The following is a 12,301-nucleotide window of genomic DNA, read 5'->3' as shown; positions in this document are numbered from 1 at the left end:
ATAGGCCAAAGAAAAACAGTTATTAGCTAACAATGAGAATAACTTGCTACTTAAATGAGTAAATGGAAAGTTCTTACTTAAAAGAAAAAGTTTCTTAATCTTTTTATTGAAACCTACATTTTTGTCATTATACTTTTGCTGTGTTAGTTTGTACTTTTGTCCTGTGTTAAAATACTTTGGGGAAAGTATCTGATGAGGAATCACATAGTAGCTAATGAGGGAAGGGGGCATACAAGGCTGTGGAAGGGTCACCTTGGGGTGATAATACCCTACTTGCAATATGGGAAGCCAGCAAGTCCAGCCTGATGTAGTTCCTTCCTCCAGTGACAATAGACTTTGAGTCACCAGACATGTACACCAGCCATAATACACAGCAAGAAGGGAAGGCCGTGCTGTTCAGTGGGTTAAAGGTCACCAAACAGAATCTTTCTGAGGCTCAAGATGTTCTTATAAAGTAGCTCATATGTATTTTTGGGTGCCCCATCCATCTCTGTAAGCCAATGCTTCTCCAGTACCACCATCTGTACCCTCAGGTGCCCAGTACTTCCCAATTCTCACGGCTTCACCTACCATGGACAGCCCTTGGGTGCCTGGTGCTTCCTGGTTCTCATGACCTCGCCTGCCACAGATAGCCCTCAGATGCCCAATGCTTCCCAATTCTCATGGCCTACCATGGACAGCTAATTGTCAAGTAGCACAGACTGGACTTCAGAAAATGTGACATGGTCTTGTGAAATTCATACAATGATATAAAGACTCATGTTTTTAATGAACAGATGATGCTACAGCAGATCAAAGCAAAGGGAAAGCTCATGTAGCCTTGAATAATTGGGAAGACTTCATGGGCAGGATGAGATGACCATGAGCACGAGCTCCACCTCTCCTCTGGGCTGGAGTCCCGCATCCCCGAAACAAGCATCCTCTGCTGCAGATGGGCCTAAAATGGGCTGTTTCCCATTCTCTACTCCCAAGGGTGGGAGTCTGGTCCTCAGTGCCACCTGGGACCAGGAAATCTTGTAAAAATGACAGAAAATCACAAGAGTTTACTTAATTTTTCTACTAAAAGCTCCCAGATGATTTCCCTGGTTTGAGGTCTCAGACATTTTGATTCTTTCCACGGTTTTGAAGTATAAACAACGTTATTATGAATTGCACTCAATTTTTGATTTTTGACTTGTGCTTTTCCAATACTATGTGTGTGTGTGTGTGTGTGTGTGTGTGTGTGTGTGTGTGTGTGTGTGTGTGTTTATTTTCTTCATTGACCATTTCATACATGTATTTTGCATTCTGGCTAAATTGTCTATAAAACTCAGCCTCTAGTTTATGCAGAATTGCATACAACATGGTTTGTATAAGATGCACAGCAGATCCTTATCTAGCAGAGGCCAGTGGATGTCAATTTGACCTTATTAGCTGACCTTCATTGTTGATCCAAGTTGCAAGTATCTAGGAATCCTCAGACTTCTTTGCTACAGGGGTGACTACACAAGCCAGAGAGAACCAGTGAAATGGGGAAGACCCCTGGGTAGTGCTGCTGGGAAAGTAACTATTTTCACGTTAAAAGACTAAGTGACATAACTGAGACCCAGAAAGGCAATACTACATGTTCTTTCTTATGTGTAGTTCCTAACTCAGAATCTTGGAGTAAATGCAGATATCAGGAAAGTAAGAAACATGCCATGATGAGAGGCTGGGGTGGTTGTGGGTAACAGAAGCTCTGGAGAGGGCAATAGTAGGACACAGTCACTGTGGAAGGGGAAATGGGAAAAACTGGAGGAGACTCACCTGGGGACGGGGAGGAGGCAACACAGAGAGAAAGGGAAGGAAGAGGGAGGGAGGACACTACTGGTATTTGAAAAAGCCATAGAGAATCATACTATTTTATAAAGCTACATATCATGTGTGTGTGTGTGTGTGTGTGTGTGTGTGTGTGTGTGTGTGTGTGTGTTGTGAGACCAAAATGAGCCATCTTAGAAATAGGACCAAAATGCTTTCACCCTAAAACTAAGGCCTAAGATTTCTCCTTTTAGGTACAGGCCATGAGTTACTGAAACTAGTCAGTTCAGATTCCAGAAACCAGGAAGTGTAAAAGTACAGAGTCACAAGGTAGTCACGAGGTAATGCCTGCCAGACTATGGAGTGTCTTCTCCCTGGTTCCGTAGGTAACTGACCATAGAAATGTCCCCACCTGAGGGCAGCCAATGAGAAATGGTGGTGGGCAACCACCCCCTTAGAAGTAAGATTAAGCCATGATTTCTAGAAAGTCCCTAGAAGCAAGACAATCAGAATTGTACCTGTACTAGCACCCCTAAATGATGTAACCTTGTGGTTTTTGCCTTTAAAAACTGAGCTTGCAGAGAGGTGGGCACTTCCTCCAGCCTCCACTGCTTTGGATCTGTTGGACGAAATCCCTGCCTAGGCTTGTACTGCTTTTGGATATCCAGAATTAAACTTTGCTTTTGCATTCTGGCATGCTTGTCTTTGGTGGTCTCTCTGGGGGTGTGATCTGGGCACAAAAGTGTGTGTGTGTGTGTGTGTGTGTGTGTGTGTGTGTGTGTGTGTGTGTGTTTACTTCAAGCTGTAGCACTTGGGGTGACAATGCTCCCTCCCAAACCACAGATTATCTAGGAAAAACCCCAGTGTCAGACATGGGAAAACCCTTGAGTTGCTGGTCAGAGAAGTCCACGAGATTCCCACAAAACAATATAGGCCATTGTTGTTACCTTGGCTGCCTTTCAGAAAAAGGGGGTAAGACCTTATTGTTGTAGAATATTATTTTAAGATGTATCACATTTGTTTATGCTCTGGAACATTTTCTTTAATGATGCAAAGATATGTTGCATTCTTTTATGTTGTATTTATTTAACTCTGTGAAGCTGGGTTACTTTGCCTGTCTAAAACACCTGATTGTCTAATAAAGAGCTGAGTGGCCAATAGAGAGGCAGGAGAAAGGGTAGACAGAGCTGGCAGGCAGAGAGAACAAATAGAAAGAACAGAAAGAGGATGGAGGAGTGAGAAAAGAAGGGGCCAGTCACCCAGCCAGCCACACAGCAAGAGTGAAAGTGAAATTACAGAAGTAAGAAGGGGGAAGCTCAGAGGTAAAAGGTAGACAGGATAATTTAAGTTGAGAAAAGCTGGCTAGAAACAAGCCAAGCTAGGACCAGGTGTTTATGGTTAAGAATAGGCCTCTGTGTGTGATTTATTTGGGAGCTGGATGGGGGGGGGCAAAAGAACAAAAACAACCAACAACACCCGACTGTTGAACACCCCGCACACTTCAGACACAGGAATGGAGAATCCAGCTGGGACTGACCTGGAAGCCTCCTCACTGAGGACCAGCTCTCACAGTAACAAAAGGAGCTACAAAAGCTGCCAATGGAGAAAAGCAATCAGTAGTCTTATCCTGCTGTAATGCCTATGAACCAGACAATGACCAGGACGTCAAGATATTGTGAATGGTGCAATAGTGGCATTTATATCCCAGGGGTGTAGTCATAGCCACCCGATTGGACTTAACCCCTCAGTAGGAGGGGATTCATGCCTGGTGTTATAAACACATGACTACTCATGACTGGTGAGGTCATGGAACCTAGATGAGAACCTACTGCCGCCACCTTCCTAAGCCAGTATAATTTCTAACTACACACTACATACTCTCCCACAGAGAAGTGCAGCTCTCACCTGATCAAGAAGCTCTTCTTACAGCAGAGACCATCATGGAAAGCATCAGTTGGTCAGAGTGCAGAGAACAGCTGAGTGAGGTGTGCCCAGCCCCAGCCCATACATCTACAACCTACAGCTGAGGCTCAGAGAAGGCCGTAAATGCCAGAGGACCAGGATATCTGCTGCAGGACAGCGGCTTCTACAAAGACTGTACACAGAGGACACAAAGTAGAGGGAGGAGGGTGGAGGATGAGGGGAGCTGGAGGGAAGAGTGAAGGTGAATATGATCAAAATATATTGCATGAAATTCTCCAAGAAGTAATATGAATATTATATTTAAAAAATGGCAAAGCCAGCCAAGCTGGTGGTCACTTTCTTGTGACCGTCAAGAAGAAATACAGTAAGAATGATCAAAAGAGAACTAAAAGAATTCTGGGTTTTTTTGTGATGTGAAATGACTTGATGTACCCATATCTGGGCCTTTTATTATGTGAATAAAATGTTCCCTTGTTTAGTCAAGCTACACTAACCTTCTGTAACTCACTGAAACCAGGCTGCAAATCTATCTGATTTGTCTTTTGAAAGGAAATCTGAAAGTCATCTCAAAACATGCTGAAGTCCCTATGAAAACACACTAGAGCTGTGCTGAAGTCCCTGTGAAAACATGCTAGAGTTGCGCTGAAGTCTCCAATGAAACATGCTAGAGCTGTGCTGAAGTCCCCAGTGAAACATGCTAGAGCTGTGCTGAAGTCCCTGTGAAAACATGCTAGAGCCATGCTGAAGTCCCTATGAAAACATGCTAGAGCCGTGCTGAAGTCCCTGTGAAAACATGCTAGAGCTGTGCTGAAGTCCCTGTGAAAACATGCTAGAGCCGTGCTGAAGTCCCTGTGAAAACATGCTAGAGCCGTGCTGAAGTCCCTGTGAAAACATGCTAGAGCCGTGCTGAAGTCCCTGTGAAAACATGCTAGAGCCGTGCTGAAGTCCCTGTGAAAACATGCTAGAGCCGTGCTGAAGTCCCTGGGAAAACATGCTAGAGCTGTGCTGAAGTCCCTGGGAAAACATGCTAGAGCTGTGCTGAAGTCCCCAGTGACGAGGCAGAAAAATGTCTGTCAAAAGTTACAGAATAGAAGATGACTTAAGGGACTTCTGATTAATTTTGATCCCCAAATTGCATGTCATCAAGTTTTATAAGATTGCATATATTTAATTCTTTTTACAGATTTATTTATTTATTATGTACACAGAAGAGAGTGCCAGATCTCATTACAGATGGTTGTGAGCCACCATGTGGGTACTGAGAATTGAACTCAGGACCTCTGGAAGAACAGTCGGTGCTCTTAACCTCTAAGCTATCTCTCCAGCCCCATATTTAATTCTTAGACTTGATTTTATTTCATGTTTTAAAAATATATTAATCATAGACAAACAATAGACATGTGTAAAATAATAAAAAAAAAATGGTCTCCCTGCCTGACCTTTGCCACCAATGTTGCTCCCTAGAAGGTGTTGTTTCAATGCATGAGAAACTAGCCATAGCTACTGTAAAAGGACATTAGACATTTTCTCTGGAGTAAACATCCTGGTTGAGACCAGTGAACCTTGGCATGCAGTGTAATAGTTGGACATTTATCTGAAACCTTCCCAATATTTTTGAGACTGTCTTGAGTTTGTGAGAGGGTCTTGCCATACAATAAGATACTGTAGGGGACTGGGCGTAGTGCTGCATGCACTCAGGAGGCTGGGGCAGGCGGATCTCTGTGAATTTGATGCCAGCCTGGTCTACAAAGAGAGTTCCAGGACAGCCTGGGCTGTTACAGAGAAAACCTGTCCAAAAAAAAAGTACCACAGAGGACTCGGATAATTGGGGAAACAAAGTCTAAAGACTAGCTGGAGCTTCCTGGTCACTTTCTGCACCCTTTCCTCTCCTTTCTGGATTGAATGTAGGTATGACCTGTCCAGTTGGGAGTGGCCAGCCCAATGCTCCTCCCTGTTTCCCAGCTGTGGGCAGTGGCCGTCAGGTCATCAGGTCACAGATGAACGTTAAGTGTTACTCACACTGTAGTAACAGAACTTGGAATCAGTGAGAGAAGATTCAAATGTACTGAAATTTCTTCGAGTTTTATACCCTATGGGTGCTATATTTTGAATCTGACAGGCAGTTCTATCATTATAGAATAGCTTTGAGTTTTTTAAAATGCAACAGTTTGAGCATTCCACTGCAAACCCGCTTAGTCCAGAGCGTTTCCTCGTGTTCGGTGTGTTACCAGCTCAATGTCATGAAAAGCCTCACCAAAGGAAGACAGTTCCCAGTTAGCTTTACAGTGCTCTGTTCTGAGATACGAGCAGATCACCAAGGGTTGTAGTATATCAGAGGGCAGTTTCTAATGAGAAAGAGACAAAACCAACAAAATGAAAAAAACACAAGCACCAAAATCCAGGAAAAGGGAATTTGAAAAAAATAAACTATTTAGGAAGAAGGAAGTATGATTATGTCTTTGGTGAGATAACAAAAGACAGGAGATGCACATAGTAACACTACAGAAAAAGAGCTGGAGCAGGTGGCTCTTGCCTGTAATCCCAGCACTCTGAAGGCTGCTGCAGGAAGATCACTAGTTTAGGCCAGGTCTGACTACATAGTGAACCTCTGTCTCAAAAAAATACTGTGGGAAAGAAACCTTCAGAGCTGCAGCTACAGTTTGCCAAGCAAAACATATTGTCTAGCATGTGTGAGCCCTAAGTTCAACCCCAGGTACTGAAAACAACAGCAACCACGAAGAGTCTACCAGAGGACAGAGGTCATGGGAAGATTTGCTATGATGGCAGGATCAGGATGAAAGACAAGAGCCAGAAAGGAAAGTTGAGGCAACTGACAGTGCAGCAAATCAAAATGACAAAAAATGAATGCAGAAGAAATAGAAGGGAATTAGAGAACTCTTTCAAAAGCCCCACCATTTACATAATAGGGCCCCAGGAATGACAGAACAGAGAAAATGGAGTGCACACAATCAAAGAACTGAATGACATTAGAATCTACTGAGTCCTCGATTTGAGTAAAGATAAAAGATCTACTTGTGAAAATACCATTGCAAAATTTAAAAATTCTGTAGGTAAGGAAAAGAGACTATAAAATTCCAGCACGGGAAAGAAAGGTGTTGGGAAAGAAAGGTGTTGCAGAATATTACTGTAACTACATAAACATTTGCTTATGTTGTGAAATATTACTTTAACTATGTAAAGGTATGTTACATTTGTTTCTGCTGTATTTGTTTAATGATATAAAGATGTGTTACATTTATTTGTGCTGCATTTGTTTAATTATGTAAAGATGTGTTGCTGTTTTGCCTTGCCTGCCTAAGGTACCTGATTGGTCTAATAAAAAGCTGAACCACCCACAGCTAGGCAGTAGAGGGATAGGTGGGGCTACCAGGCAAAGAGATTGAGGAAGAGGAGGAGAAGGAGGAGGAGGAGGAGGAGGAGGAAGAGAGAGGAGGGAGAAAGAGAGGGAGATGCCCGGGGCCATCCAGCCAGACAGCCACCAGCCAGACAGACATGGAGGAAGCAGTGAAAGTAGGACACATAGAATGAGAGAAAGGTAAAAAGTCCCAAGGCAAAACGTAGATGAAGAGAAAGAGGTTAGATTAAGTTATAAGAGCTAGTGGGACAAGCATAAGATGAGGGCGAGCATATATAGCTAACATTAAGTCTTTGTGTCAGGATTTGGGAGCTGACTGGTTGTCCAAAAGAAAGCCTGCTACATAAAAGTTTTAAAACAAAGGACCAAGAATCATAATGACATTGAATTCTCTTTAATAGTGACTCAACAAGCCTAGAAAACAACTGATCAATCCCTTGGTCTGAAGGCAATTATTTCTCATCTAAGATTCCACATCCAGTTAAATATTAATTATGTATGCTGCTAGTGAAGGGAAAATATTTTCTATTATGCATTTTCTAACACACAAAGTTATTTTCCACCCTCCATTATTTTCCACCCTCCTTCTCCCAGGAAGCTACTAGGAAACACGCTTTCCCCACAGGTAGGAAGTAATCCAACAGAGAAAATGCATGGAATAAGAGATCCAAGAGAGGAGAAGAGAAGAGCATCACGGGGGGAGATGGGACAGTAAGGGCTAAGAGTGGGGTAGGAAGTACTTAAAGACAGGAGACCAGTCCATGACAGGCCAGAGGCCGCGACACAGAGGCAGCCATCTGGTACACCATAGCTGGCCTGCCACTCACAACTAGTTCTTGGTGTTCTGTTTAACATGAACAATTTCACAGAACATCAGTGCCAGAGAAAGCCACTCTGTGATTTTGATGGAACCAGATGAAAGCAAGACCACCCATAATTGTTTGAATACAAACAAAAATATGAACATTGTCCAATCCACAAAAATGCTATACATTCTCCATTTAAGTATTCTCTACCAATTACAGCTTTCCTCCATCTCATCTTTCCTCCTTTGATTACTATGATTTAATACAGTCAATCAATCAGAATTACTCTCATTTCCTGGCAACATGCAAACTCATGACAGAGTCCCCTTTCCATAAACTGCCTCCCCAACATATACAATAAGCCCAAATGCTCTAAGTCCTTTCCAATGCTCTCTACTGAGACTTTCATAGTCCATTCTCCTTTGTTGAAATGTGAAAGAAACTCAACCTATTCAACTGCTGGTGTGCTCCTTTGGTTCTTTTCTTCAAGAACATTAAATGAATAGATTTTCAAATGTGCTTTAATAACTGAGGAAATATGTGCAGTTGGAGGAGAGCTTGGAGTTAAATTAGTGAACACATATAAAACATGAAAATGAGAATCAGGATGTTCATTGTACTGGGTGGTTTTGTGTGTCAACTTGATGACACAAGCTAGAGTCATCAGAGGAAGGAGCCTCAGTTGAGGAAATGCCTCCTTGAGATCAGCTATAAGACATTTTCTCATTTAGTGATAGATGGGGGATGGCCCAGCCTACAGTGAGTGGTGCCATCCCTGGTCTACTGGTCCTGGGTTCTATAAGAAGGTGGGCTGAGCAAGCCAGGGGGAAAGCAAGGAATCCTGCCTCCGGAATCCTGTCCTATTTTGAGTTCCTGTCTTAACTTCAGTGATGCACAAAAATGCTGAAGTGTAAGCCTAATAAACCCTTTCCTCCCCAACTTGCTCTTTGGTTATGGTGTTTGGTTGCAGCAATAGAAACCCTAACTAAGACAGTTATAAGGTCCCAGAAACATACCATTTGTAGAACAGCCACCTATGCATTTACTGTCTGATTCAGGTACGTGGGGACCTAACCTGTTCATAGCAGTGTAACTACCAAATTCCGAGGTATCTAAAATTACAAGAGAATATTTAGTGTGTGGAGGAGCAAACAATTGTGTGGTGTGGACAGGGATCTAAAAGAGAGCCAAATCCTTACCTTTACAGCAAAAATTACAAGATCAGTTGTCAAAATTGATTCTACATCTAATTAAACATTATTTATCTGTGCTTTTCATGAGGAGAAAATATTTTCTGACACACAAGTTATTTTCCAGTCTCGTTTCTCAGGGACCTACTAACAGGTGCTTCGTCCCTCAAACAGGCAGTTGGACTGTAAGAATGTCGCATAGTATATGAAGAGATTTCAAAAGATTCAGCTGAAGCAATGGCATTGGATTAAGAGGAGGATGTGATTGGGGACAGGGGCTTCTTTCTTTCTGAGTCTGTGTGTACAGAGATCCAACTTCACATTCTGGTGGGCTGTGCCGAGGCTAAGGAGTAGCTTGTAATTAGTCAACCTTTAATAAGAATAACTTGCAAAGTGACATTAAAAGTGTGTTTGGAGGAATTAGACTTACAAAGGCAAACAGAGTGAAGGTCTTCAAGAGTTCTAGCACCATCTGGGAATGGTAAAAGTATTCATCCACACTGGGCCCCACTAAGGCCAGGATGACTATTTACTCAATATGGTAAGCATTGAAAGGGCAAGGACAGTGCAAACCCAACTAGTGAGTATCCAAAATGTGAAAACCAGAACCGTGAACACTGGTGAATCTAAAAGAAAAAAATAAAGGAGAGAAGATAGAACATAGGCAAATGGGATAAAGAAACAGTTACTGTATGGCCATTGTCCAAGTCTACCCACAATTACATTAAATATTAATATTTGAGCTAAACACGAAAGTGCAAAGATTTTATCTTCTCTGGCAAGAGTTTAAAGGTGTGTGCTGTGTATGAGACACACATAAATAAGGACACAGAGAGATTGAAAGAAACTGGACTCCCAGACCTGGAGCTATGGACGGCTATAAAGCATCATGTAGGTACTGAGAATCAATCCCTTGTCCCCTTGTCCTCTAGAAGAGCAGTCATTGCTCTTAACCCATCATCACTGAATCATCATTACTGGAGCCCAAAGATGAGACTTCTATGGCTCAGTATTTCTGGTTGCTCCTACCTTACAGCACCTCCATTCTGTAACATCCTCCCATAGTTACCACAGGAGAGAAATAAAGAGCCAGAAGATCTCATACTGGCAATGAAATGCCCTAAGTTAAAAATGGCATGTCACTTTTCCCCACAATCCACTAACCTGAACTAGTTATGTGATTTTTTTAAAAAAAGATTTATTTATTTATTATGTATACAGTGCTCTGTCTGAATATATGCTTGCATTCCAGAAGAGGGCACCAGATCACATTATACATGGTTGTGAGCCACCATGTGGTTTCTGGGAATTGAACTCAGGACCTCTGAAGAGTAGCCAGTACAGAATGGGTTCTGTGAAAATCTCCTGTCTCACCTCAGAGACCTGATCCCATTCTCACCAAAGAATGCACCAATACAGTCTTCAGCATAAGAAGGCTGTCTCTCAAGGACCCTCTGCTTTTCCATGAGACTCTGGGGTAGCAGGACTAAACCCCTCAGTCCTCAGAGGAGAGACAGTCAGATAATACCCTGTTATTTCAAGCATCCTCTGACTAGAGACCACTTCTCATAATGCACAAAACTGTCCAGGCAGCCCAACCTTGAGTACTGGGCTACCTTTGACTAGCAGCCCAACCTTGGGTACTGGGCTACCTTTGGCTAGCAGCCCAACCTTGGGTACTGGGCTACCTTTGGCTAGCAGCCCAACCTTGGGTTCTGGGTTATCTTTGGCTAGCAGCCCAACCTTGGGTTCTGGGTTATCTTTGGCTAGCAGCCCAACCTTGGGTTCTGGGTTATCTTTGGCTAGTAGTGGGCCTTGTGTTCTGGGTTACCTTTGTGCTGTATACCATATACTGAAAGGCCTAGAGTTTAGGCCCTTCCCAAACTGGCTGATCAATTACTTCCCTGCCCAATTAAAGCAAGACATTCTGCTAGTCTTGGGCTAGAAAAAGAGGTGGAAAATATTACACCGGGAGTCTAACAGGATGCTGCATCCTCGAATTGCTATCCCACTGTCACCTTTCCTTCTTTTACTATTGATAGCAAAATCCTAATGCCGTTTGAAAGAGAGCCCTAAGCTTAAAAGCCTAGATGATGTTTTTCATACCCACCTCAAGTAGAAGTCTTTGATTCAGGGCTTGTGTCTGAGTGAGCGCATCCAAGGACACCTTCAGGAGCAGCTCTGTCTTCTTCAGGTTCCGAAAATCTCGTTCTTTTTCCCTTTGCTTACGAGAAAGTTCATCATGGTAGTTCTGCTTGTCAATGAGGCAGTTTCGTAGGTTGAGATCCAAGATCCCTCTGTCCGGGTCAAGGGCGAAGATGAAAGTGATGTCACCCACTGTCTTTCACAGTTTTCTAAGCTTATCAAAGACAGCACTCTCAAGGATATACACACAACTTTCCTTACGTTACAATCATAAATCATGAACAATGCCCAAGCCAGCCAGTTTTGTGTGTTGCTATCATTTTGAAATATAATCCTATAAACTCCCCAAATGTAATGATAGGCCAGGGAGACACAGGTCTCAAGTTTCCTTGAATTTTTACTGAAATGTAAGAAGTAGGGCTGAGAGTAAAGTTCAGTGGTGGAGCACTTGCACATCAGGAGTGAAGCCCTGGGTTAAAACTCTGGCCTTAAGCAAAGTCAGGGGCTCGGGAGATTCTGCCGTTGGTAAAGGGCTTGCCTCACACACATAGGGATTGAGGCCCCCGTATCCATGTAACTAAGTAGCTGTGAGTGGTAGAACGCACTTGTAATCCCAGTGTGGGGAGGTGAAGAGAGCCAGTTCCCTGGAGCTCACTATCCAGCTAGTGTAGCCTAGTCAGGCAGTCCAAGGTCCCAGTGAGAGACTGTCTCAAAAGACAAGGTAGACAACAGAGGCCGTGACCTCTGATCCCTACACTCTAGTGAAAACATTGTGTGTGCACACCCCACCTCCACACGTACACAAACTCAGAAGTAAAATACTCCAGTGTGGGATCACACCATGACATCTCCCTCATCCAGAAAAGGTTGGGATTAAGTCAGAAATACCACTCATTGGTCGGCAAATTTCTGGACTCCATAGCACATTTGAGTGACACAATCCCCACAAACTTAAAGCAAACAATGGATTTTATTCTTAAATTTGGAACCATAGAATTGAGGAAAATTGTGATTGAAGAATAGAAAAACATGCTTCAAAATGTTTTGATGGTACATTTGATTAATGGTAAAAATTGGTTTAAAAT

General features: G+C 42.9%; 1 protein-coding gene across 1 annotated transcript in view; it reads right to left on the bottom strand.

Annotated features, from left to right (window-relative positions):
* Nucleotides 1–12,301, bottom strand: part of Ccdc146 (coiled-coil domain containing 146) — a 158,306-nt gene that overhangs the window by 19,700 nt on the left and 126,305 nt on the right. The window contains exon 9 of the mRNA XM_052721116.1: nucleotides 11,182–11,368. Coding sequence (XP_052577076.1) covers nucleotides 11,182–11,368 — 187 coding nt within the window. The remainder of the gene's footprint in view (nucleotides 1–11,181; nucleotides 11,369–12,301) is intronic.

The sequence above is a fragment of the Peromyscus californicus genome, unplaced genomic scaffold (genome assembly GCF_007827085.1).
Source record: "Peromyscus californicus insignis strain IS unplaced genomic scaffold, ASM782708v3 Scaffold_6__1_contigs__length_162567912, whole genome shotgun sequence".
NCBI lineage: Eukaryota > Metazoa > Chordata > Mammalia > Rodentia > Cricetidae > Peromyscus > Peromyscus californicus.
This window is presented reverse-complemented; position numbering and strand designations above follow the sequence as displayed.